Source organism: Vanellus vanellus, assembly GCF_965231255.1.
Source record: "Vanellus vanellus genome assembly, chromosome: 2".
Classification (NCBI taxonomy): Eukaryota; Metazoa; Chordata; class Aves; order Charadriiformes; family Charadriidae; genus Vanellus; species Vanellus vanellus.
In genome coordinates, this window is record NC_138906.1 from 7,054,930 (window position 1) to 7,082,767 (window position 27,838).

Here is a 27,838-nt window from a genome sequence, read left to right on the forward strand (position 1 = left end):
TCCCCTCTTTCAGTTTAAAACTGTTACCCCTTGTCCTATCGCTACTGCAAAGTTCCGTGCTTCCACACAGAGTAAGGACTTACAGGGGCTGCAGCAGCGTGGAATTATCTGTCCATGAAAAAGGAAGATACATTTAAGCTGTAAAGCGTTTCCACTTTTATCCTGTTGTAATTTCACAGAGATATTTCTCTGCTGTGCTTAGACTGCTGTTTTTTCTTCCCCTCCTGCCTGAAGGTTTGGAAGAGCAATAGAAACAGCTAGGAAATTTGTCCATTAGGAGAACGAGAAACAGACAGGATGCTATCAATGTACAAAGTCGACGAGCAGAAGAAAAAGAGAAACTTATCTTTGTTCTTTTCACTTTTTCACTTGCAACTACAGCAGGGAGCCGGGTTTTCAGAAAAGTGTGCATGCTTTAAGTCAGTCGTGTCCCCTTCGGGTCTCAAGGTCAGACTGCTTATTTTTTTTTTTTTTTTTCCCTTTCACATGATGCGTTCTGTACATTCAGCTCATGGGCAGGATTAGTATACAAGATCATCCTGACAAGGAAAAGCACATTTGCATCATGTCTGTACCGATATTACCAAAAAGACTAGTGAACGGGAAGGAAAAGCAGCCAGTAAAGCTACTTCAGGATGCAACAGGAAAGCACCTTTGGCAACGGCATCCTAGTAACTGTTGCTATAGAAACTTTAGGTACCTTTATCCTCACTATGACCTTGATTTTTCTTAACAGGGTACATTAAAATAATGTACAGTGTGGGGCAAGATGCTATATGGTTTGGTAAATTCTGCTGTCACTGAGCTTATTACATATAAGGGATGAAGGAAGCACCATGTGGTGTAACGCTCCTCAAAGTCTTTGAGTGAGTCCTAGCTCTTTCCAAAGTATCATCAGAAAAAAACTTTGTTTCCTTTTGTGTTGTGGTATTTTACTAAGGTAATTAATGCCGACATAGAAAATTGCATCATAGGCCTGTTTTTATAGTCGCCATGAGTACTAACAGCAACATTTTTGCGATAGGTTCTCCATGCCACCATACTGTCAGCATACTCCTTGCGGCATGTACAGCGATGCAGCACTTTGATCTCTCTGAGCTGTAATAACATTCCTTTGCCTTTATGCATCCTCCACGTGGTGATTTAAAGTCCCTTGCAAAGGCTTATCACTCCCCTCAAGGTTAGAGAAGAAACATGCACCGTACTGAGGAGCAGAGCTGCTGTCAGATGCTTCCACCAACGCTACTTTGCACAGTCCAGCGCTGCAGCTCTCCCCCAGACCTTGGCAGGCGGAGAGGCTGGTATGGTGTGTATGTCCGCCAGAAGAACACGTCAAACAGCATGCTCTCCCACAGCTCTTTGTCCCCTGACTACAAGCAAATGTGTCCAGCAACGCAACCCCAGCTGCGCTGGAAATTGGGGAACTGCAGCAGAGAATAATGCAACCAGCCAGTTCTTTTATTCTGCTGCTGGTAATTAGGACTGCTGCAGCTATGAGTTGCCTGAACTTAAATCTGTATTCATTATTATTATTATTGTTATTATTATTATTATTATCTTGTTGTCTTAACGTAAGGTGGCCCCGGATCCAGGCCATGTAGTGTTGGGTGCTGGACGAGTAGGGTGAGAAGACCCCCCTTGGATTGGTGGGTTTGCATTTCAGAGGTGCAGTCCATGGACGGGTTGGGGTAAAGGTGGTGCTCAGGTGTCTTAGTTGCATATATGTTCTCCTGGGAAGTGCCAGGAATGGACAAAGTCAGGAGAAACAACCTGTTGCAGGTGATCTCTAGACTAACCAGCTTTGTCAGGCAGGTCATGGTCTGGCAGTGCGTGTTTAACTTGCTGCGTGAATGGGTCCACAGCAGGGAATGGGCTCCTGGGGAGGTTTGGCATGTGCCGAATGAGACTGGTGTGTTCATAACACTCGCCGAATTCAGTCTGATGGGATAAAGCTGGCTGATTGGTGGGAAAGGCTGGAAAGGCTGGTGGAGTGAGGAAGGGGATACTGTTCCCAAATGGGACTTCTTCAAATGTCACCAAAGTGAGGATATTTTTGAAAGAATGAAGTGTGTTTAAACTACCAGAGCTAGTAACCTTATTACACTCCAGATTAGTAAGCAAAATTCACTTACTATCAGTCTTCAGACTGTACAGCATACCTTAAATGAATTTAACTACGTCCTGATGTAAGTCACATAAACTTTCCCATCTACTCCGTCTTAGTTACAGTGACATGAGTATGAGGATGGTTTGGTCATGGTGAGAAAGCCTCTCACTTGAGCATGAGAAAAACCACAAAGCAAGTGTATCACCTGAAAGCTGCTGCAGGGGCCACGGCCATATCTTTATGTATCCTACGGGCTTAGGAGCAACAATACCAGTCCCCATTCCTAGTTGTGTATTTGCAAGATCGTGTCTCCGGTTAAACAGCAGCAGTAGGGATTAAATCCAAATCCACTCAATTCTTAAGGGTGGGTAATACTACCTCTTAGTCAAAGCTGTAATAAGCTCATCAGCCACGTGAGAGAAGAAGACTGACGATGGGCTACAGTCTTCATTAAGGAGTAATCTATCGTTATGTTTATGATGATATATTATTGACCTATATTTTGTTTGATGAGATAGATGGAAGATTCAGCGTCTGGCCACTGGATTGAGTGAGAAGAAATGAGAGTTTTCTTACCTTGCTGCAGCATGAAGTCCAAAAAAGCCACCTTGCAACAGAGGGAGTTCTTCCTCGCGTTGCCTGCATGTGTTCATGGAGCGGTCTGGTGTTTCAGGCTGAAACAAATGGTTTTACACCTGCCTGGACAAGTAGACAGTGGCAGAGTCTGAAAAGTTTTTTTGTGGATGCAAATATGTGGGATGCTCAGGTCAGTGGGTGCTCTGAGCCTCAGCAACCCTGCTCATGGGCACCTCCTTCCCTTCGCCCCTCCAGTTTCAGCTCCTGGTCAATGCTCTTTATTCTGAGCTCTTCTTATTTTAATTTTTTTTTTCCACAGTGTTTGGTTGGATTTGCTTCTAATTCCTTTCTTTCAGGCCATTGGCACCCATTCCTATAAAAATATGCCCTGCAGATGCTCTCTCACCCCTTAGATGCCTGGAGTGAGAGCTGCTGGGAGCTCCTAGTCAGACCTAACCAACATGAAGCATGTCTCTGTGAGTCCACTGTTGGCTCCTAGATGGCTCTTAGATGGTAATTAATGGGGAATTGTAACTCAGACCCTCTCACCATGATTAGTCTTTAATATAACAATACAAGAAAGAGCAGGGGAAGGAGAGCGACCTGTGACTTTCAGGCAGACTGAGCACCTGCTGATGGCAACGCCGGGCTTTGGTTGGGGTGCTGCAGCCTTTTGGCCCCTTTCTCCTACATGCCCAGTCACCCTTACTACATACATTTTTTTAAAATGCTTCAGAATGGGCAGTTTCATCTTGTCAGGTAGGAGCAAATGTCAGTCTAAGGATACTTATCTGTTCCCCTCCAACCACTGTACAACGTGCACTCCTTGTTTGGCTGCTGATCTCCTCCCTCAAAGCCAAGACAATGAGAAAACATGGAAAGTGCAGAGAAGAGCACTCAGGCCTGTGAGGTGTAAACCTCTCCTTTGTGGATTGAGGACTTTATCATGAAGACGCAGGTTGAGGAAGATTCTGCCATGCATATCAACAAGCCTTGGAGGCCTCGGGCACTGCCTGTCCTTACAGGTCTCACTGCCAGGCTCTGAAATCGCACCATGCTCACCTGGGTGGTTTCCATTCCTCTGGGATTAGCCATGTGTCAAAGAAGTCAGACCTAAACTTTACAGCTTCGTTTCTGCATTCTTGGACTTAAACTGTGACCTAAGCAGGAACACTAAGGAGCCCTTACCACAATAGGATTTTGTTTTTTTTTAATTTTTGGTGTGTCTTCTATTACTGCTTCTTTCATAAGCAACTCGGCTTAGCAAGCCATAGTGTGTCCTTGCAACCTAAACCAAATGAAAGTGCAGCCTCACCTTACAGATGTTGTAGGTGACATTAGCAGCTGTTTGATGCTAACTCCTGTCCATGCTAACACATGGACAACCCTCCCTGTATTTTCAGGGTCTGAACGTTACAATCCAGCACGTGGTTGTTTTACGAATCTTCTTTTATTGCACAACGCTCTTGGCCACTACAGTCTGGATCAGCAGGTTTCTTGGCTTGCCTAGATCAAACTCTTGAGCCAGAGCGTTTTGTAATTATGCCCCTCAGCTACAACTCTCTGGCATTCCCGATCTCGGTTACTTAAAACAAAGCTGTTTCTTATGTTCTTTAATTTCCTGTACCAATGCCAGCTTACAATGGTGATTACAGCCTGATGGATAGGTAGGTAGACTGATGCTTTTAACTTTTCCGAATCAATGACACTAATTTTACTGTGATCAATTGAACAGCATCCTGTGAGGCTCCTGTGGAGGATGTTATATTTATGTTGCTTGTTGTTGTTGCCCATCCCTGTGCATCCGAGGCGAGTGTAATCCTGTGAAATGCTTCCCCGAGGTAACAGAAACTGAAGAGTTTGCTAAAAAATCTGAAGGGGAAGGCTTAATATTGTACATCCAAAATGCTTCAGCAAAATCTCGAGACTCCTTAAAAAAAACCTTCAGAGGAAATGGTGTCAGTTGCAGAATAATATTCTCGTGTGAGAATCTTACACCTAAATTTCTGTGGAGTGTTTTTATGGTAAGCAGCATTTTGTTTTCCTCTCAGTGTTTATAACACGTTCTCACACCCCATGGGTTATCACTTCTGGTGGCTATGAAAGAGGGTGAGCAAGAATGAGGAGTAGGATATTTCGTCTCAAGTGCCTAGCCTCCAAAAGAAGGATGTGAGCTAACATTAATAGCATTTTTGAGCTGGAGTTCATGCTTTTTGTGCTGAAGACACCCCTTTTGAATGCTCTTATACTTGAACGTAATATTAGGGAACCGTGTACACTCACCGCGGAGTCAGACAGATCTTTTCACACCAGCAATCTATTGCTGAGTGGAAAAGGTTTTAGAGATGCATAAAGACTGAATGAAACATGACAAAATACTGCCGGTATTATAAACAGAAAATATTACTCTGAGGTATCGTTGCCCACTTTCACAGCCAGAGGAGTTGCATCTCCATGTCCCAGGGCTTTCCAAGCGGTTGTGGTAAAGTGCTTTGTGTAGTTGCACAAAAGTTACTCTGCATCAGAACGGACACTCCCCAGGAAGCAATATTGGCAGTGAACCTAAGAGTGACTTTGTAGCCTCTAATCTCGTGGTGTCGAGAGGGTCCTATGAAAATACATCTAAGTGCAATACTCCTAATATCTCCTTTCTTTCAGACTCTTTTGTTCAAAATGATGAAGAGATTAAGAGGAAAGCCTCTCTTTCATATTGAAATTTCCATTTTGCCTAAGATTTTTGGCCACTTACTCTAGATGAAACCTAATTTCCAGCCAACTGCCCTGCCTAGGCTTAAGTTCACCATTGAAGAAATAACTGTCACTTTTCTCACAGCTGTATTCAGAGGTTTTAGCCATTAGCGGTAATGTTAAAATATGAATGATGAGACCAGCTCAATGGAGCCATTTGGGATTGGTCTTTAGTGGAAGACTAAGGAATGGCTGTTCACCTCTGGACACTTTCCAGCCGAGCACAGTGCGTGAGTGCAGCCATTTTCTCATGGCAAAAGGAATGAGCTTTACAAAAATTTTTATGATGGCCACAAAGATGATCAGAGGGATGGAGCACCTCTCCTGTGAGGACAGGCTGAGAGAGTTGGGGTTGTTCAGCCTGGAGAAGAGAAGGCTCCAGGGAGACCTTATTGAGCCCTTCCAGTACCTAAAGGAGCTACAGGAAAGATGGGGAGGGACTCTGTATCAGGGACTGTAGCAATAGGATGAGGGGTAATGGTTCTAAACTGAAAGAGGGGAAATTTCAATTAGATGTTAGGAAGAAGTTCTTTACTGTAAAGGTGGTGAGACACTGGAACAAGTTGCCCAGAGAAGCTGTGGCTGCCCCATCCCTGGAAGTGTTCAAGGCCAGGTTGGATGGGGCTTTTAGCGACCTGGTCTAGTGGGGGGTGTCCCTGCCCATGGCAGGGGGGTTGGAACTCGATGATCTTCAAGGTCTCTTCCAACTCTAACCATTCTGTGATTCTATGATTCGGTCCTATCTGGATGTGATGTCTTAGAGCCAGTGAGCAGAAAGGGTTTCCTTCTCAGGAACCCAGAGGATCCATTTCTCAGAGCTCATGAACAGTGTCAGCAGCACGTCATGGGCACTGAAGGCTATCTGCAGCAGCAGATCAGAGGCAGAAATTTCGTGTCTCTGTTTCAGAGAGTGACAGCAGATGCTGCCTCTGGGAGAGAGGAGATTTAGTGATAAGGTTGCCTCAAAAAAGGACACGGATATACGAGAGACATTCAGTGTGCATCTGCATATTTTGCGGGGAAAAAAACTGAGATTTCTGCATTTTAGGATCTTCTAACTCAGTAATGTTACTGTAATTTTTATTCAAATGTGGCTCTTACCAGGAAACAATGGGTAGTCAAAGCAGGAAAGATCTAGAAGGAGGCATTTCTAGGCTGGCAGGGAAAAAAAATAGAAATGTCTCTCTTTCTTTGTGAGACATAGTTACTATTATCTAAATTTTCAACTGATATAAACTAACTTGGCTCTACCTAGGGTGACAGAATGTTATTATATTCTTACTTGTGTGTTACATTTAATTCATTAAACATCAACTGTTATTTTTCATATTTTATTGCTTTTTCTGAAAACTACTGCAAACAAGGATATGCACACATTTTGTAATGCTTCAACGCTCCTTTTTTCAGTGTTCAAAGCGGACTTACTTAAAAATTTGTGCTTGACTAATGATATTAAATTAAGCTTCTTAAAGTGTTGTTGAATGTCTAATGTTGGTGGCTGACACCATAAATTCGTATAACTTCAAAATCTATAGCAATGTATTCTTGTCTCAACATGCAATACAGGGTTGCTATCCTGTGCTGTGGAGATTTGATTTTTATCAGTATAAAATTGATATTTCAAAAAAAAAATCCTTGATTTTTATACTGAGGCACACTCTGTTTTCTCAGGAATAATTTCTTTTTTTGTGTGGCATTTTAAAAATTACTTTTCATTGTTTATATTACTGCTTTGCATTTCAATTTTTGGTAATATTCTTCTTTGACAAAAAATAGCAGTGGTTGAAAGACTCTATGGGTTTTTGCTGGGAGAAAAAATGTTAAAAACTGCACACCGTTCTGTGAGAGAGGGATGCTCACCAACCTGGGATCTCTTCTACCTTGTGTTTCACCTGATGATGCTATTCAGCACTTACACAGGACCACTGCTGGCTGTAAAGCAGAGAGCATTCTGTGTCTCTTCTGGCATATGGGGCTAGAAAATTATTGTGAAGAGTCTCAAAGTTTAATGAGAGCCAGTGAAATTCATGCTACCTGCATGCCATTTAATATGTGGATGTGCAAGACACACGAGGCAAACATTTTCCTGGCAGAAGCAGAAAAAAATGTCATGACCCCAGACTATGGCGGTGAGTGAAACAAAGGGCTGAGTCTCTTAGATTAAAGATTCAGTCCTTGCAGGGGGTGAGCGCAAGGTCAGGTGTAGTAAGTGATGGGGAAGGTGCTCAGATGGCACACGCTGATGTCGTCCATCCAGTGTAGGAGTATGTAACCGGAAAACAGGTTCACCATCACCACAACTGTAAGAGGAGACACCACGTTTATGATTCTTAATTAGGAATAAGTGCCAAGAGAAATCATATTTAAGCACTACAGTCTTGCTTAGGCACCTAATTCTGTTCTACTCCAAATATCTGAAATGCTGGGTGCTCATTTGCCACTGTAGCTTGAGCTATGGTTACCATTTACCACTTCACTCTTTCAAAGGAAAAATAAGATTGCAAATACCTTTGGTATTGTGAAGTTAGCATCCACCCGTTTCCTGTGTTTTCACCCAGTTAAGGAATTTACCATTGAAGATCTGTGGTCTTAACCAAGAGCATTCAATATGCTCCCTTGGAAATCAGTTTCTCCATGCTGAAGCCTTCTATGATGCATTCAATGTATTGTCTTTCGTGTTTTGCAGCACGTGCCCTGAGGGATACATATGTCTGAAAGCCGGGGAAAATCCTGACCATGGTTACACCAGCTTTGATACTTTTGGCTGGGCCTTTCTCTCTTTGTTCCGTCTTATGACACAAGATTATTGGGAGCGTCTTTATCAACAGGTGTGAGATTGTTTTATTCCTTTCAAAAATAGAAAATAAACACATAATCTTGTTACAGTTAAATATCCATTGGGTAATTTACCTGAATCTATATGAAGTTCACCGCTTTATTAAGGTTATCACATGTGATTTTTTTGGTGGCTGGTGTAACATGAACTAATCTTTTGAGTCCAGCTCAAAAAAGGACAAGAGAAGCACCTGTATACTTGGCATATCTGGTTTTGCAAGGCATGATAATGAAGACAAATTCAGCAGATGGCAAGATTACCTGGTGCCTTTCAGTTCTCCCTGCTGCAGACTTTTCATCATGGACAACTGACAGCCAGGGGCACAGTGAAGGCAGAGTCAACGTACAGTCGTTTGCAAGGTGGTCTGCTCATAAATGCTCATTTTAGCGTGCATTGCCTGAAACATATGCAAGCTCTGAAGAACTACATATGATAGTTTGGTACTGAATTACATGCTCTGTCCATGAAGCCACTGAAGATTTACTTCTGCATCTCAGAATTGCCAAAACCAGAGCATGCTCGTAAGGAAATCAAAGGAATTAGTGCTGACAGATAATACTCTGAAGGTACTGAGGTAGACATCTTTAAAGGTACTGGGGATTTCAGCTTCACATGCAGCCAGTTATGCAATTTCATTTCTGGAAAACGTAAAACAATTAAATCGAAGATTCTTTAAACAACTATATTTGCTTATGTGGCTCAGAGCTGCACGTACAACTCTGGAAGGCTGAAACGGTCACGGCAAATAAGGGTGAACATCACTCCCTTTTACTGTTTAACCTTATAATATCACACAGTGGTTTCTACCACTAGCATCAAGTCATTGACCGTGGGACACATCTATAACAGAAGCTCAGACTATTACCCTAAACTCCGGTTATGCCTATAAATCTGGTGGAGAACCAGGCAACATGGTCAACAGCACCCAAGGTTTGGTTCTTCTTATCCTGAGGCAGACATCTAAATAACATTCAGATGAGTTGCACCCTAAAAGTATCTTTTTCTCCCCATTGACTGTAAAGGACCTAGACTGTACACATCGGAAAGGATACAGTATGAATCTACTTGAAAAGTTTCTATGCACTGGACAAAAATAGATTGAGCTATGTGGGGAAAGCTTTCACTGCAGCTGATTGTAAGATTATTGATTCTCAAAGAAAACCAGCAGAGAGATTTGGTAAAGGAGGAAAGCATTCTTCTTTTAAAAATGAATTCTACTGCAAGGCACATAATTTTTGAATAAGGTATAAAAATTTATTGATAAGGAGGTTATTTCCTTGTATGCGGTTGTCATTTGTCATCAATAGGACTCTGCTTGGGCTAGTAAAAAAGGCTGAACTCAATTATATTGTAAATTTAAGTTTAATTTCTTTTTTCTCTTTTTAAAAGCATTGTAAACAAATGATAGTGATTTTACTTTTGTGCTTACAGACTCTCAGATCTGCTGGGAAGATCTACATGCTTTTTTTTATGCTGGTCATCTTTCTGGGCTCATTTTATCTGGTCAACCTGATTTTGGCTGTTGTGGCCATGGCGTATGAAGAGCAGAACCAAGCCACTATTGCTGAAACAGAGGAGAAGGAAAGAAAGTTTCGGGAAGCCATGGAGATGCTAAAGAAAGAGCAGGAGGTCAGTAAACTATGTGACCTGATGAGCCTTGGGTAACTTGAACAGATGGTACCTTGAGATTCATGTTCTCTTTATTTTACATTTGTGTGATACTTGAAGTAAGAGTTTACTTGAAAGCAGCTTAATGTTAATTGTCCTGGACAGAGCTATTACAATCCTTTCTAAAAGAAAACCAACGGCTCTTCCTGCTAGGACTGGAGCCATTTAGGGTTTACAGAGTTGTACTGGTTTAACTGTGCCACATATGCCGGCAGAGGAAATTATACAGGTTGGCATATAAGACATTTTAATGATGATATAACTACATCCCCATTTGAGCACAGAACAGCTATTTTGGTAGCTGACCCATAGCCCTGGCTGAACCTTCTTCCACCACCACCACGTCAGCTCACGTTCACTTTCTCACTGTCTCATTCAAACAGCCAGGAATATCCAACTGTCCGATAATGAAGATAAAGATGTAGGATAACCTGTTTGAAGCACATACAACTTCATTCCCGAACAAGTAAACAAGCAGATCTGGAGGTTAAGCTTTGCAAATTATAAAAAGGATGTGGATTTAATTTTATGTCGTAAACTTAAACAAAACAGGGAGGCCAAGTGGTGGATGTAGCCATATAGCCTTAATAGCACCAGTTAATTTGCCTGTGGTTTGTGTGGGGTAGAAAGCCTTTATTAAGCAGTTGAAGAGAACATTTTAGGTGCTGTGAACAAGAAGACAATAAGAAAATTAGTCTGAAATAACACGTAGCACTGTAGTTGAGAGAAATAAATCCTTGATACACAATATAAACTAATATACATAATTTTCTTTTGGGTACATCTGGCTTCAGGGCCTAATCCAAAGCCCATTTAAATCCTTGGAAAGAAAATAGAAAATGCAATTCACCCTTGACAAAGTGCTAGTAGAGGCTTATACATCATTTAAGTCCTTTTAAAGATCCTCTTTGATGGTTTAAGTAATAGGTAAATGCAATTTAGTCCATGTACAGGCACTTTGAACAGAGTAACTTTCTGCCATAACCTAAGGGAGCAAACTGAGCTCCAACTCGTACCTATGTTATACAAATTTTTGTGTTTTTTGACTCCAGCTGAGCTCTTCCTAATAACAGTCAACTTTGGTACCCCAGCTATAATTAAAGATATTTAAGAATTTCCTTTTGAAGGCTTTGATTTCAGTTAAGCCTGTGTGTACACACAAAAAAAGGAACAGTAAGCCCTGAAAGTCAGAATGTGTCAAAATGAAGGCTGCTGGTGAAAACCTAAATTGTTCCCATTTGTCTCTTTGCTTTATAACACAGTGTTTTCTTCAACCAACCACATCTCATTTTTCCTGTGCCCTGTCCAGTACAAAGGGTGGACAGTGCATGACTCAAGAGCAGCTCTTCACTTTCTCATCGTTTGTTCTGTAGCCTTAGGCCAGCTGGAGCAGACTTCCCAACTCGGGCATTCAAAGCCTCCTTCAAAGACAAAATGACTAACGTCCTCAGAGGTTTTTCCGTGCCTCTCGTCACTGGTTAGACTCCGTGTGCTTCAAAAATACTCACTTGTATCTGCAATACTCCTGGAGAATTATCCTAATCTTATGGAAAGGAAACTTAGGAGTAGAGCTGTTGGCGTCCATTGTGTTCACTAGTGAAGCCCAGTAATTCTGGAAATCAACCCCCGACATTTCAAATTAGACATCTGGAAGAAGAGCCTCAGGAAAGTGAATTGGGTGACTGCACCATGTAGCTTTCAGATGTCCTTCTCAGGTGTCTTGCCCCAGTCAGAGCTACTCAGTTTTAATCCTGCTCTCCAAACCAAGATCTTGGGTTTGACTTTCTCACTGTACCTCTAAGTTCTTGCTTCAAGGCCTGTCTCCTCCATAATCCCCATGTCAGGCCTTGTGTGAGTTAAGCTTTTCTCCCATCTTTCAGCCACCATCCATCCCAGACGTGCCCGGTCCCAAACTCCTCCCTTGCCCTGGGGGTCAGTGCAGTGGGTTATGGCTTGCAATGCCTGAGGGGCAGGACGTGGCCCACGGGAACCCAAGCAGAACAGGTAGATAGGCAGGACATGGGGACATCCTCTGTGTGCAGAGAAACAATTTAGTCCAAATCCTTTTTCAACAACTGAAAAAGCTATGCAGGGCAGAAGCTTTTCAACCCAAGCCATAGGTACGAAAACACCAAGAAACTGAAAATTACCTTATTTTTCAGTAAGAGAACAGCAGGCTTAGTAGCACAACCTACAATATTTTCTAGATCAATAAAATATGATGTCGATCTGAAAGGAAAACCGAAACTCTTTAGACCCTCTTTTACACTGTGCAGCATAAAGAGAGCACAAATATAATGGACAGGTCTGCTTGGGGACTATCAGTCAATTTGCACAATTGGTCTAACACATTCCTAAACCTGAACTTAACACCAAAAGACTTGCTGAATCTTTATGAAGAGAAAGCACTTCAGCATAGCAATTAAATCAATTGACTCAGAGAAAAAAAAAAAAAAAAAAAGAAGGAAAAAAAAAAAGAAGGAAAAAAAAGAAAGAACAGCCTAGACCGGTGTCTGAGCCCTCCTCCTCTCTGCTCTAAGCAGCTTGCTCATGAAAGATATTTCCCACAGGAATTAAGTTTTGTTGTGCTCTCAGCTTGATAGAGCTACCGCTACTCCTTGAAATACATGATTGATTCTTTACACGGCTGTTAAGTGCCTTCACTTTCCTTGGACTGATGCCTGTGGGAGGAAGGGAGTATTTTGCTGCGGAGAGCTGATTGCCTGTTTGATTCTAGTGGCTTACAGACAATAGCACTGAGGATTCATCCATTTCTCCTGTTCTTGGGAACCTGGAGAGGCTTTTCTTTTTTTTTTTCCTTTTTTTTTTTCCTTTTTTTTTCCTTTTTCTTTTCCTTTTTTTTTCCTTTTTTTTTTTTTTTTTTTGATAATTCACTCGCTTTATGTATTTCGGCTGGAGGCTCCGCAAATGGGCTTGTCTCCAGACCACTGATGTGGCTACCGCTGAGACGCTGGCACCTCCAAACCTGACCTGGTGCTTTGTGCTCAGAGCCCCCTCGCTCCTCCTGCCCGCACCAGGGATGGGGACCCAGCGCGTTGGCGTGGGCTGCAGGAGGAACCGCGCGTATCGATTCTTCCTCCTGGCTGCTCATTTGCTTCCAAGGCTGGGGCTTTGTGCGCTCAGGCTTTCGTATTCGGCTTCTGCTGGGTTTCTAGCAGTTGGTCTGTTATCAGCCAGCTCCTCCAGCGATCCCACCAGATAACCAGCACAGCTCTGAAGCACACGGCGAAGCAAAGTCCACCTTATCTCCAGTTAAGCCCGTGGTTTTCCCTTTGCGTCTCTCATCATAGCTGCCTGCGCTGCTGCTCGGGATAAGTGTTTACAAAGACATGCCAGCTGAATTGCCCGCTGTTCCTCGCGTCCCCCTGTGACTGGGGAGGAAAAATCCCGGCAGCCAGCTTGGCTGCCCTCCTGTCCAGCCCTCCCGGTTCAAGGGGATGAAGTTCAGGGAGAGCTTAGTCTGAGGCTTGAGATTTTTTTTGACTGGCGTCAGAAGCGTGGCTCCCGGGATGTGTGCGCGGTGTGCACCTGCGGGTGTGCGCACACAGGCTGTTCCTCTCGTGAAATGTCCAAGCATCTTGTGTGTGAGCTCTACATAAATCACATTATTTCATGCAGCCATTCCTAATGCTCCATCATAGGATCTGGGTGGCCAACCTGCCTGTGTGCATTTGTAGCAGGAACGTGTCTCGTTTGTTGTTTATTTTCCGGTGGCTAAATGTAGAGGTTAGAAATGAGTTAAGACTGGTTCCCACCGTGTGAGATAGTTTTATAGAATCATAGAATGGTTAGAGTTGGAAGGGACCTTAAAGATCATCTAGTTCCAATGCCCCTGCCATGGGAAAGGACACCTCCCACTAGACCAGGTTGCTCAAAGCCCCATCCAACTTGGCCTTATGATTAATGACCACCTGAAATTTTTAGTTTATCTCCTACGCAACCTTAAAACTTAAAATGTAAAATTATTGTTGAGCAGAGTTACTACTAGTTCTTACTGAGATCCTTAACTCAAATAATATTTTACACCTTCTACCATTTTCTGTTTTAGGCACTAGCTGCTAAAGGAATTGATTCAATGTCACTTAGTTCATTGGAAATGTCACCCTTAGCATCCAAAAATGCCAAGGAAAGAAGAAATAAGCGCAAGAAAAAGAAATCTCTAGGGGGAGAAGAGTATGGGGAAGACCAAAGGAATCCCAAGTGTGACTACGACGATGGTCAGAGGAGAATGGTAAGCCATGGTCTGAAATGTCACTTACTCAACATTGCACTTTGCTGGATAGGCCAGGCTCTGAATAGGCAATTAAAGCTGAAGCTTTCAGCTGTAGAGAATAATCAGATATTTAACAACTGACCTGCACATAGTCTGTTTTAGAACAGTGGAAGAAAACATATTACCACTTTATTTTCAAAATGAATTAAAAATGCCCATTAAACATTCTTACAAATCTATTTTGTTTCAATTTTTTTTGCGCTTTTTTTTTTCCTTCAAGATTACCCACAGTCTGGTTTATTTTCTTCCTTTAATTTCATTCATCTGATTATATCTATCCTATCCCTACTAGAGATAAAAAATTCTTAGAAGAAACCTGCAAAGCTTAAGAAGAAAAGAGAGGAGTAGAAAAGGAGGAAACTTGACTCTGAGGGCTTTTTAAAGGCTGTACAAAGACATTATTAACAATTTTATATTCCTTTGCTAGTTGCCTTCAAGTCAAAACTTTGTGGCACTTGTTCCTACTTTCTATTGCAGGGAAAAAAAGAGTAGAGGAGACTGTTGTTAAATAGGGTTTTATGTAAATGTTACTGACATGCATGAATATGAATCTGCACATGCTGTATGTATCAAATGACCGTAAATAGCTTCAGATAATTTGTCTTTGCTTAACTGAGGGCAAAGTTTAAATCAGTTTATTTTGTTTTTTGAATAGCCATGTAATGGGCTAAGTCTTTTTACATTTTGTTGTCAGTGAATTTAGGGATATTTGGCAGCCGTAAAAAGCTCATAGAAAACATGTGAGTGATGTAAGTAAATGTGACCAATTAACGACTCTCCAGCCCAGAAAATTTACACAGAGCTGGATTTCTGTAAATGACATGCATTTTTTAATCTAATAGTTTTTGTTGTTGTCTCATTGGTTGAGTGGGTCGCGTTACAAATTACACCTTTGTTAAAGCCAGAATTGCTCTTTAGCTTCATTCTGGATGGGTTTCAAAACACCACGTACCAGAATGACCGTGGATTGGAGCTGTGCATTGCCAGTTTGTTTCCTAGATTATTATTTCTTGTTTCCACTTTTCGCCCCTGGATGTCATGTGCGTGAGAAACATGGGAGAGACATTTCAAAGCTTATAGTAAATCTTCTCTGCAAGGCTGTGGCTGGCATGGTTGGAGGGAGTAAGGCTGAGTCATCATTCAGATGCAATCTGAGCAGCTGGAAGTGTGTTGCCATCAGAAATCAGTCTCAATGACTGTGCCATGGAAACCCAGGCATGGATTTTTGACCAGTTAAAATTTGGTAGCAATCCAAATGGGTTGGTTTTAGTTAGAAGGGGCCTGGTTTTTGTACTCTTCCTTGTACGAGTGTCACAAAATAGCATCATTACCTAACTCATCAGTGTGAGCTACAGTGCGAAATGAAATCAGGCTTCGTTTGGTTTGTCTGGTTTGCGGATGCTGTGGAGATCGGACCTCTCTTCATATATACTTGGCTTATCAGAAAGTTCTGAAGAAGCTGAAAATTCTGTACAGGCCATAAAATATTTTCTGCCTAAATGCTCTTATTCCAATAATTTCCTCTCCAGATACAAGGGAAGGGGACAGACTTGAATTCCTTATGCATTTTCCAAACATCCTTTTTACTCTGCCAGGGTTTAAATGTGTTTAGTGCTTGGATACTTCTTGCTGATGCTCTGTCAGAGTTGCACTCTTGCTAGCTGACGTCAGAGTGGATCACAAAGGCTGATATTTGGGTGTGAGGGAAACTGCTGTGTACCAAGGTTACCTGCCCCTGAAAGCAGCCATGTGCATTGGGATAATCATTCTACAAGTTATAATAAACCATATCCCTCTTCTTGCTCTTGGTTTGTTTTGTTGTGTTTGTTTTTTTTTTTTCCTTTATCACCTTCTTCCGTCGTATTCTGCTTCTTCTTCTTCCCTCTTCTCATTTTCCCTGCAGTTCATTTCCTGCCCTATTTCTTTATCTCTTCTTCTCCCACTGCAACGTTCCTTCCTTAGCCGTTACGAAGATGTGTGATAATGCAGTAAACTGGAGCTGGATCCCTTTCCCTGCTCCTGTCTTCCACTCCTTGTGCTGCCTTCCCAGGTCTGTTGGCACTTACCAGCTGGGGAAGGAGTAGAAGCAAAGGGAATATCATGCTACGAGGCGAATGCCACCTTGGCCCTTCCTATTTCAGTACATCTTAGTCAAGTATTAGACAAATACCTAATGGCTAGGCATGACTATTCAACCTCTTAACTTTGCAAAGGTTGAGTATGTGTAATTAAGTCTTTCTCTGAACCACTTGATTTAAAATGGAACTTACTGCTCTCCCCAGACCTTCCTCGCTCCTGAAAACATGTTGCAAAATGTTGTTTCTCTTTCCCCTTTTTCCTTTCTGGGGGTTTCTAGACTCTCCTTGGCATTAGTTATGGTCCCAGTGCAAACTTGGTGAAGCGCAGAACCAGCCACGGAAGCATATTCAGTTTCCGACTCCGTGGCAGAGACACTGGCTCCGAAACAGATTTTGCCGATGATGAGATCAGCACTGCTGGGGAAAATGAAAGCCACCGGGGCTCTCTCTTAATTCCAAGATCTGGGAGGCGTCCGAGCGTGCAAAGTCAAGTGAGCCATAGTTCTCACCCTACTACTCCCAACTACACCCAGACGGGCAAAAGGAACAGCTCAGTGGATTGCAATGGTGTGGTTTCCCTGATAGGAGGCGGCACCGGGGCACTCAACCCAGACCCTACTTCTCCTGCAGGGTTACTGCTCCCCCCAGTTATTATGGAAAAACCTGGGACAGGCGACCTGGTGAGTACTTTATAACTTTTGTATGTGATTCACGCTCTTGTTTCCTTCTGAATGTTGTTGGAGTTTGCTGTAATTGATTTACGCGATACACGGTCTGCAATGAGAAACCCAGACCCAGCGTTCTAGGCAGGGTGGGAAGACAGTGAGCTCGCTCACACAGCAATGTGTGTCTTGTGCTGCACGAGAGAGGATCGTCACTTCTGCTGACACTCTTCAGAGCTGGCTGGAGGCAAACACCTTGGGTTTGATATGAATTTTCTTTTCTTGTAGGGGCGTTTAAGTTGCTTTCTCTTGACATTTGAATGTCTGACATTGTCCAGTGGCTAGAAAATGATGTTTTTAAAATGATTCGGTGTGAGTCTGACCATCTTGAGGCTGCGTTTTCTGCCACTACAGGTTACTACCTGCTCGTATCTAACCTCTGGTCTTCTGTATAGCTCCTTGTGGAGGGCTGTTCTTACAGTCCAAAGGTAGCTCCCAGAAAGGTTTAGCATCCGGTTCAAATAACACTCAGGAAAGATGAGCAGATGATCGACAGACTTCCAGCCTCTTGCAGATTGGCAGGATCTTTGTTGCAAAGCACCACTGCCGCAAAATATTTAATAAGGCTGTAAATAAAACTATTAAGACTGCTACCATTAGGACCCAAGCACAAATTCACTTGGAAAATCATGAGGTGGTGTTTGGAAACCGCTGCTACACAAGCAGGGCAATTTGGACAGGTTGCCAGTTCGATATGGTGGGGATTTATCTCTTTTAAGATATCAGAGACCTAAAATGGGTCAGAATAATCTCTCTCCCTAAAAGTGCCTCTTTCCGTTCATTTTAGCTCCAAGGGGAGCCCAAGGTGAATAACTCTGTATTGTGTGTGTCTTTAGTCAGGTGAGATGAGACACACTCAGGGTAACAAGGTGCCAAAACCCGGTTACATTGGTGGCGAAATAAGCAAATGTGATTCTAACGTGTATCAGGCAAGGTACCTCCTGAAGAGACAGGCGAGTGAGACGGATCCCAGCCACGGTGTCAGATTATCAGTAAATTGAGAAGTAGCTTTTCTTTCTCTAGAGCCAGCGGCTTCTTCTCTTTCAAGCTTCGGATTGAATTTTTTTCCTCACCTATCCGGGCATTCCCTGTAGTCCTGCAAATAGACTCTCACACCGTAGGTGAGAGGAGGGGCCGTGCTGCGCGTGGGAAACCGGGTGGTGTGAGAATTATCTGTTTTGTTGACAGTTTTGAGGCTGTTGCTGCTTTTTCAGATGTTCACAACTTCATTCATTTGGAGCTTTGCTAGTCCCATTTTTATTCTCGGCAGACAAAGAGGACCAGTCCTGAGATCATTCTGTAGACAGCTGAGGAACACAAACACTGTTGTAGATAGTGGAGTTTTATTGGATTTAGCTTGGTGCAAAATACGCTGTGGGTTAAAGAAACTGTGGAAGAAACAGTTTCCGTATCTCTTTTAAAAAAATAAATAATCTGAACCGAAGTAGAAATGCTTCAGTAGATGAGCAGTGGATGTCCCCCTTTTCTCCACGAGGAAAGCAGCTCTGCGGGCTGCTGAGGCTCTCCCAGCTGTCAGAAAAAGCTTAACAAAGCATGAGGGCACTCAACCTTTCACAGGAAATATTGGTTTTTTACAGGATTGGGCCCTGAGGTGACAGGGAGGCTTTGAGCTCTGCTGGCATTTCTTTTCATTCGCCAGCTTCCTGTCTTTTTAAAAAATGGATGTTGAAAATTAAATGGCCTGGGTGGGTGAGCTCGCTTGGCACTTCCCCGGTCATCTAGGAAATAACACCCAGGCGCTATAGTAACAGATGCTCGTTCAGTGATGCAATGTGAAGGACGTTGTGTCTTCTGCGAAACAGGTTTGGTATCTAATCTATCCAGAAAATGTGAGCTGGAGTCAAAAGCTAATTGGCAAGAAGCCCATTGCTGTACAGACATATTCGTTACAGGAACTATAAGCGCCGGGCACAAACGTGCAGCCTCAGCTGTGGAGCACATCGTGATTATTTTTGCATTTTTCTTGTTAAAATTTGAAGTTGAGTTTGTTCTTTGTTAGCGGCTCTGGCTTCTTTTTGTAGTCTCTTGATATGTTTGGGGGAGGCAAAAGAAAGATGTTGCAGGGTGAAGTTGTAGTTACCTCATTAACCCCACCAACCCTGCTGCTGTTACTTATTTCAAACGAGGGTGAAAAAGGACCCACTCGTGCTATCTGTTGTATCTTCCCTGAACAAGAGATGAAGGATCAGTCCATGAAAAGGCGTCACTGTAATATGCGTTTAGTCTTGACTTGCAGCTTCCTGAGGTGCAAGTGTGGCTTCACTCACAAAAATGCAACATCTGAGTTGATGGAGCTGGCAAAACGCATCCCTCTGTGATGCTCAGTAGTATCAGATGAACATAACACAGACCTGTCTGATTGTTACTGAGCAGGAACACCACTGAATTCTGCTTTGGGGAAACCTTGGAAGAGCACTTCTGATTTAAAAGGGAGTGTGAACAGCGAACATGACCCGACCATCTCCGGTTTTGAGTTTCCAACCTGCAGCCCTTAAGCAGTCCGTAGTTTCAGCAGATGATTTCAAACTGGGCCTTCTGAGGGTTTCTCAGGGAAAGCACAAAAACTCACTAGCCACTTGTGAGAATTTTAGCCTCATCAGTTTTAGCAATGTTCAGCCTGAAGATTTTACCCCAGGCAAAGTAGCTGGGACCACAATGAACAACTTTCATACCTTTGTGTCACTGCAGCTGCTACCCCCTGTCCCGTTTGTCTATGGGAATGGCTGCAGGTGGCAGCTGAGCTGACATGAAGGCATCTGTGCAGCGTGTGCCCTCTCCCATGAGAGAGAGAGGTGGCTGCAGCAGGTTATCCCGCTATTCAGGCTGCTGCCTCAGGCAAGGGGTCTCCTGATACTTGGCTGCAGAAGAGCATGTAACCAAAAAAGCCAGTTTCAAATGGTCTTCAGATGGCCCTGGCTGCTTGGCACAGATGGATGTGAGTGTGTTTCAATGAGAAACCAAGTGAGCTTGCACGTTCCATGTCTTCCCCCCAATCCCTAAATACAGCTAGTGAAACAGGAGAGATGGATGCTGCTGAGGCACATCAGTCTTGTCAGCTGGGGTAGTCTGACTGGTCAGCAGGCTTTCTGGCCATGGACAGCATGGTCCATGCAGAATGGCATGTGTCCACGCAGTCTTCTTCATCAAAGTGGTCCTGCCAAGTCACCAGGGGCTTCAGTGCACAGCCTGAGCATGAGGAGGGACATCCTATCCTCTGCAGGGAACCCACGCGTCTCCGCACACTTTGCTACGCCCATTGATGTTCCCATGGCACATAAGAGCACCCGCAAGGACTGATGGCAGCATCGTTGGGGAGCTGCCCTTGGCAGCACGGGGGGTTACACTGAAGTGTTCAAGCTAGAAAGACCGCTGAGGTCATATGAAGAGCAAAGTAGTGCAATATGAAAATATGATCTGTAAAAACCCTCCCCAAAGGTGGCTCTGAGTCAGGCTGTCTTCACCCGGATGTGGAGAGCAACAGGAGTTCAAGTGTGAGGGGTGCAGGGAGCTTGGCCCAAGAAACCCACGGTAAGTCCTAGTCTCTCTCCTGGAAATCTCCAGCGTATCCTGCAGAGGACTGAATCAGGGCTGGGTCTGTTCTCCGACCAACTTTCTTCAAGTGGTACAGCTGCTGATTTCATCAAACTTACCCCAGTGTAAATAAGACACAAGCAGGACCTGGTGACTATGCTCAAAGTCCTAATTATTTTTTCACTTGACCTGAGACTGAGAGGTTTGAAAAATAATACATTTTTATGCTCCTGCTGATTGCTGGGCTGGGAGTTTGGGTTTTTGCCTTCTTTAGAGAAAGTCTATACATTATGTAAGTAACTTCAGGGCATGCTACACCCTAAAGCTTCTGTGCATTCTTGTATATCTATTTGTAGCTATGTATTGCTCTGTTGTGTCTTGGTGTTTCTTAGTTAAGAGGTTAGAATAACATCTCCCTTCACAAAGTATTGATCTGTTTGAACAGAATTGGATTAAGTTAATGAGCTGCTATCTGGAGCTCAATTTGTCCACGGGATCTGACGAGGATGAGTAAGATGTCACTTGTTGTCAAGAATTTCTTGAGAATCCCCTCTTTCCTCCTAAGGCCAACTGGAGCCCTTTCTGTAACTCTGCAGGGAAATTGAAAGTTTTTTTTGTTCAGTGTGACTTTCCAGTTATTTTGCAGATTAGAAGTAGCAGAGAAATGGATGCAGGACTGAGGAGGTGGTGGTTTGCAAGTGGGCTGTTAGCTGGTGGTCCCCACTGCTTTGCTCTCTCTGGGGCACTTCCTCACCAGAGCTTCCCATCAGCCCAGGAGCAGAGCGGGGCCACCCGTGACATGGCTTTGGGATGGGCAACGAGGCTGAGGTTGGAGCTATCTGGAGTCTCCCTCTTCCACACACAACATTTCCTGACTTTTCTCTTGGTCACACGTATGTTTTTTCTTTTAGGAAGCTAGGAATGCTGAGTATTGCTGACTTGGCAGGAGTGAAAACTAGTGGGGAGTGAGGCCTTAAGAAAAGCCAGGATGTTTATGGAGGTGCTGAACTAAACATTTAGAAGCTTATCTCTAGATAAACCTTTTTTCTTTTTTATTAAAAAAAAAAAAAAAAAAAAAGACCTTGGCTTTTGTTGCTGCTAAGCATAAAACCGTTCTGCTGACCACAGTGGTTCGAGGTTTTCTTGTTGACCCTGAACCACCCCGAGGTAAAATTTCTTTTTTTCCCTTCTTGCTTTGCCACGGGACTGGTGAGAAGGGAAAGTGTTAGCAGTTTCCATGTTCAGAAAAAAGGTCAACAAAATAAGTCATCCAAAAATCGCCGCCAGTAAGTTATACGGACGAAAGCTAGCTAGCCCTCTGCTGCTGTCGCACGGAAAGTTTTCACCGCAGCTCTAGTTTCTGCTCATTTCAAACTCTGCTTTAGCACATTCTAAGCGTAAACCATTCCGATTTGACACAAATATTGCAAGCTGCTCCAGTGATACCGTGCATCTCTTGAAATAATCAAGCATCCCCAAAATTAAATAGCTTCTTTTTTAATGCCGTGCGCTATTATGGTCACCTTCAATCTCATTAAATACTTGTGCTGGTGCCTTACTGGGTCCATTGTTCATGGTGTGGCCTGTCCACCTCTTTTTATGCTTGAAAAGCTTTTTACTGTACAAGGAAAATTAAACTTGTCCCAGTTCCCAAATGTGGTCTTTAAAATGCTGCCATGTATAAGCCCATCTTCACATAACAGTTTTGACATAGCTCAGAACTGTAGGCACTCAGAAGAAAATAAATCTGCAGTGTTATGCATCCTCATTTACATGTAAATTACTGAATGGTATGTTTGTCCCTATAGAATTTAGCTAATCCAATGGAGAAACATTTCCAGTCAATCAGGGAGCAACAAATAACCTTGTCCTGCTGGAGGTGCCTGTGCTTAGCTCCATTGTGATTTCTCATCTGGATCCTAAGGAGACTCCTTCCATAACTGTAGGGACTGTTGTTATTCTTGCTTAATTTCTATAGAAATATAAGTATGATGAACCACTGTGCCCGTGTATATTCCCTCTGTAATGATAGTAGCCTTTACGCTGCCCTTTTTGTCCAGTTCCTGGAACTGCTCTCTATCTCAGAGTGCGAAAACTGCCAGCTCCTCGCGTGACTATTAGATATCTCTGTTCTAAAATAAATAATAAAAAAAAAAATACCCGCTCACGTATCTATTCTTTTCAAAGAACAAAAGCTCATAAACTTCCCTAAGTAACTTCAATAATTGTAAGCAATTCACCTGGGTGGAAACTTTCTTTCCTGGAAAAACACTTATCATTAAATGGCAAGCTGACTATGGGACACATCTACTGCTCTGTTGGGAAAGAGACCACGTCCTCCTGCAAGAGCACGGGAGTATTCCTTACACCCCGACGCTGCCTGCCAGGCGCTGCATCCTGGCTCTGGGGACTAACCTCCATTGTGGCTGGTGGGGAGCAACAGGCTTTGGGCTCTGCCCTGCGACGGGGACACGTGCAGCCGGACCGGTGGGCGGCTGTCACGTGCCGTGGCATTTGCTCTGAACGTGGGCCAGCAACAAATTGCACCACCTCACCCCTCCAGAGATGAAGGAAGGAAGGAGCCATACGTATATCTCCTTCAGAAACAGCCCTTTGCACCCGGAGGACGGCGCGCTGCACACAGTCCCCTTGACTCCAGCAGGACTCCTGAAGTCTGGCAGGACTGAAGATGCTGGGCTAGAAAAAGAAGAGAAGAAAAATAGAGTGGCTTAAAAACATTTTTGGTTTGGGAATATCGCGTCAAACTTAGGGAAAAAGTCAGTTCCTTACTAGGTTTTGTTTGTTTGTTTGTTTGTTTGTTTTCCTGGAGGATACGCCCAACCTGGATGTTTGGTTTACCTTGTTTTAGCTGAATCAAAAAATAGAAAGAATGAATCTCTGGATGTTTTTCCTTCAACTTTTAACCTCCGCAATGAATTCTCTTTGCACCTGTGAATAAAAGGTGTCTTTCAGATAAAGGCCACCAACCCACAACTTCTGCAAAAGCGCTTCTGCATGCATGAAGAGGAATGTAGTATCTTCCTCGACAGTCGGAAAACTGGGACTTGTGGGGATGGGGTTGTATAAAGACACGCTACTGGTATGTCCTAAGCTTTGGGTCAAATGGAATGGGAAGTTGGTACAGTTTAAAAAGAGTTAAAGGATCCAGAGGAATTTGAACTTTTAGGTTTTATTATGGTTCATTCTAAGGGTAGAGGGAACTGGAAGATTTGGTATTTTATTTGGATTTTTTTTCCTTTTTCTTTACATTTACATTTTTAGCTTACTCTGCTTACAAGTTTGTCTCCCTCATGTTTGTTTTATTTTCCCTCTTTTTCTAGTTAATTCTTTTCAGTCCCATGTATTTATTATGTGCTCCAAACTGGTGCAAATGATTATGCAATTTTGTAGATGCTTTCTTCATTAATAAAACATTTGTTGTTTCTTTGTGTTTTTTCGTTTTTTTTTTTTTTTTTTATTGGATGTTTTTGAGGTGAAGGGAATCAAGCGAAATAATGCATCTGAAATACTGTTCCTGGTTTCCTCAGCTCCAAAGCAAATGACAGAGTGATTTCTTGTTATGTGGTGCACAAGTAGGAGTCTCTTTGAATAGGTTGTGATTACACCTCTCCTTTACGAGATGACTGTGTCAGTAACTCAATGGACAATAAGCCAATTGTTTTAACAAAAGAGAACACTTTAGAAAAAGCCATTTTGAAGCATTACGGCTTTCCTGGCTTAGCTAATGTTTTAAGTCCTTGCTTTAAAAGGCCTTACTCTTCTCTGGTCTTGGAGTGATCGTTATTTTTATCTGCTGTACTTTAAGGTGACCCGGGACCTGTATACTAGCTATTATTTTCAGTGTCAACCGGTGGCCAAGTGGCTTTGTCTTTTGCAACAACCTGACAAGGGGACGTCCCTGCCCTGAAGAGGTCACACTCCAGAAAGACAGCTTAAAGAACTTCAGTGCTTTTCTCCTGTCATTCTCATGGAATTGCCTTTCTTCAAGAGCAGTTTCGATAGAGAAATGATGAAGAGGAGGGATCCTGAGTCCCTCTGGGTGCATGTCCCAGGCATGGAGAGTAGAGCTGTGGAGCTGCTGCCCATGGCTTTTCTCGGTTGGCATCCTGGGCTCTGCTTGGGGTGATTAGGGCCATTTCAGACCCTAGTGATGAGAGAAGATCCGGAAGACTGAATCCAATTCCTGTAGCTCATTTGACTGTGAAGAAGCAAAAGCAGCTACTCTGATATCTGTGTAAACCAAGGGTTATCATCTTCATAGGGATTTCTTCTCCTTTCACATTTCCTTGAGCTATATTGCAAGAGCCACCAGGACCCATCTCTTTCCAGTGCCTCTCTCTTGCTTACGTAGTGTCTTGGACCTCACAGCCTGTATGCTTGGAGGAGCAGGACAGAGGCTGTTAAAACATTTGTTTCAGGAGACTGAGTGTCTTGACCAGAAGGTCTGTGACAGAGAGTGGCGTTGAACTTGGCTTTTGCAGGTCCTTACGTCTCCACCATCACCTTTCCTTCTACCTGTGGGAGAGCTGGAGGAGTAAAGCAAGCGGGAATTGTCTCTGTATGAAGTGGGAGATTGTAATAATATGTGTCTTAACATCTTGCTCCTGTACGCTGGCAATATGAAGTATTTAATACAGTGTGTGTCTGCTGCCATATTGTTTTTCTGGCTGCCTTCAGAAAGCCAAGCCTTCAGAAAGCATGAAACTAATTTAAAATGAAACATTAAATAAAGACAGTTTGGGAGTTCTGATTTTCTGGTATTTGATTTCTTTGTTGTTTTTTTTTTTTTAAAAACTTTTGCTTGAGAAACGTGAAAACTAGATAGCTTGGGTTTTTTATTTTTATTTTCCTGAGTCAAAAGAAGCTGAGATTCTCCCTTAATTGCGGAGCTTCAGAATCGGTGACACCAAAGATCACCAGAATGACAATATGTTCCTGAGATTTGGCAGTGTTTCAGAACAAGAAAAAACATGTGTTGAGGAGTCAGTTTGCTTGGTATGATATCAGAGGTCTGTAATGGAGCTGTTACCCACGCCCCTTTTCCTCTTCTAGCCGTATAATTAAACAGTTAACATATTTCGGAAATAATGGAATAATTAACGTAATTAAGCAGGGCTTCTTTCACAAGCACAGAGCATGGTAAAGCAGCACTGCTGTTTCTCTGGCATCGGAAGCGTCCCTTTATTTTTCACCTGCATCTTTCACCTGTTATCGTGAAGGTCAAGGGCAGGGCAAAGTGTCCACAATTGCTCAAAGCGCCATTTCCAAAAGCAGTGCCCCATCAGCATGTGTCTAATTGGGAAATCAGTGAGCTTTCGACTTCTCAGCTGGGAAAAATAGTGCTTAGGCCGTTTTGAAAACGCTACCCTATATCTGCCTGGCTTTTATTCTGCTAATACACTGTGTTCATTTAAACAGACCTCTCCCTCGGATGAGGCAAGCAAGAAGCAGCTTCTAATGCCCCACCGCCCATCGGTGGACCACTCCGACGAACCCTTTCAGAGGCAGAGGGCAGTGAGCGCTGTCAGCATCATCACCAGTGCCCTGGAAGGTAAGACACGTCTTTACTTCCCCAACGCAAAGCCACAGGACACAGGAACAAGGGACACAAAAGATCCAAATACTGAACTCTTGTTGTTTTGCAGGAAGGCATTGTAGACAGTTATTCCAACCCCTACAATATAGGTGAAGCTGTAACAGAAGGCAATATAATCACTGTCTTGCTCATGCACTTGTGAAAATTCTGACAAAATGTTGGCCATACAATCAAAAAGTCAGATCTGGTAATATTTTGTGTCCCCATGGCATTTGATTGACGCAGGGCTAACCAAGATGCGAAGTAGTGGAGCACCAGACTGTTTGGGTGACTGTACATATGTTTATGTCTCATCTCTCTGGAGCTGATGGCATGTGCAGTCACCAGCTATGTGCAGAACTTCCAAGTTGTGGGGGAGGAAAGTCTCCTCCTTGCAGAGCAGCTAGTGGGACACAACAGTTTGGTGGGTGTTTGAATCCCACTGTGAAATTTAAGGATGCTCAAAGGACCCATTTGTCCAGGCAAATATTTCCAGGCAAATTTTTCCATTGCTCATTCAGCTTCTCATTAGATGCAGGAGGATTTCCCTTCCTTGCCTTTCCATACAAAGGAGCTTTGCATTTCCCTTTCACAAGTTTATCGATAGCAAGACAACCACTCACAGCAAGACATCACATTTCTATGCCCTTTACATGCAGCATGAAAAGGCTTCGTACAGTTCCTCCTGCCTCCTACTAGACAAGATAGGAGGTTCCAACTGAGAGTATAGAAAAATGTCTGTCAAGGACACAGTGTGGAGGAAGGGGAATTTTGGATCCTCCTGAAGCCTTATTCTCTGTGTTACGGATGAATAGGAAGGCAAGGCAGGCTGATCCGGGGGATGCCTTATAGAGAGGGACCGGACCCAGCTCTTTGGGGACAGCCCGGCGTGTAACCACAAAGCCCTTCTTCTTCCTCAGCTTTTTACCATCCCCTGTGGTTATATTCAACAGTATTGTGGCCAGAACAGATATATATATATATATATGTTTAAATAAATAAAGAGTCATATTCTTAATAGGTAAAGAATCACTTCTATGTATTTCAGTGTATAGTGTGGTCTGCAAAGGTTTTACTTGTTTTCTGTGGGGTTTTTAGCAATTAGCTCTGTGATTGATTTGCTTCTTTGTAAAGTGTTAAGAATGCCTAAAAGGCCTGAGCTGGACTTCTGCTTATTTATTTAATGGTGTTTTCTGTGACTTTTTATCACAGAAATAGAGACCATCAAGTCTAGGGTATCTCAGAGGATGTACATTTTTAGCCTCATAGAGAAGAAAACTGTTTCAATCCTTATGAAAGGTTTTCTAATTCCCAGATTTTGATTAGTCATTGAAATTGAACACTTATTAACAAGAGGAATATCAAATCAGAATAAAATGTATCACAGGCTTTAGCTATAATAATAGCTGTATAATTTGTGCCAAATTGTGTGAAACAGCCAGACCAGAAATCCCTTCCCCTTTAGTTACCTGGTTTCTGCTCTTGGTTCTTGGGTAGTCATCACCTGCCTGTTTTTCCCAGACCTTGCAAAGCCTGGCAAACAAGGAAGGACACTGGTCCTTTTCACTTAAAAATAAGAGGAAAAATACCTCCAACACAAACTATGTGTTTTTCTGACCATTCTTTTTTAAACAATGTGTAGTAGCAGAAAAAAAAAAAAA

General features: G+C 43.0%; 1 protein-coding gene across 1 annotated transcript in view; it reads left to right on the plus strand.

Moving 5' to 3' along the window:
* Window positions 1–27,838, plus strand: part of LOC309686298 (sodium channel protein type 5 subunit alpha-like) — a gene marked incomplete at its 5' end in the record, with an annotated part of 177,068 nt that overhangs the window by 47,464 nt on the left and 101,766 nt on the right. Inside the window, 5 exon segments of the mRNA XM_082498902.1 lie at window positions 8,118–8,259; window positions 9,699–9,896; window positions 14,005–14,187; window positions 16,586–16,987; window positions 26,021–26,153. Coding sequence (XP_082355028.1) covers window positions 8,118–8,259; window positions 9,699–9,896; window positions 14,005–14,187; window positions 16,586–16,987; window positions 26,021–26,153 — 1,058 coding nt within the window.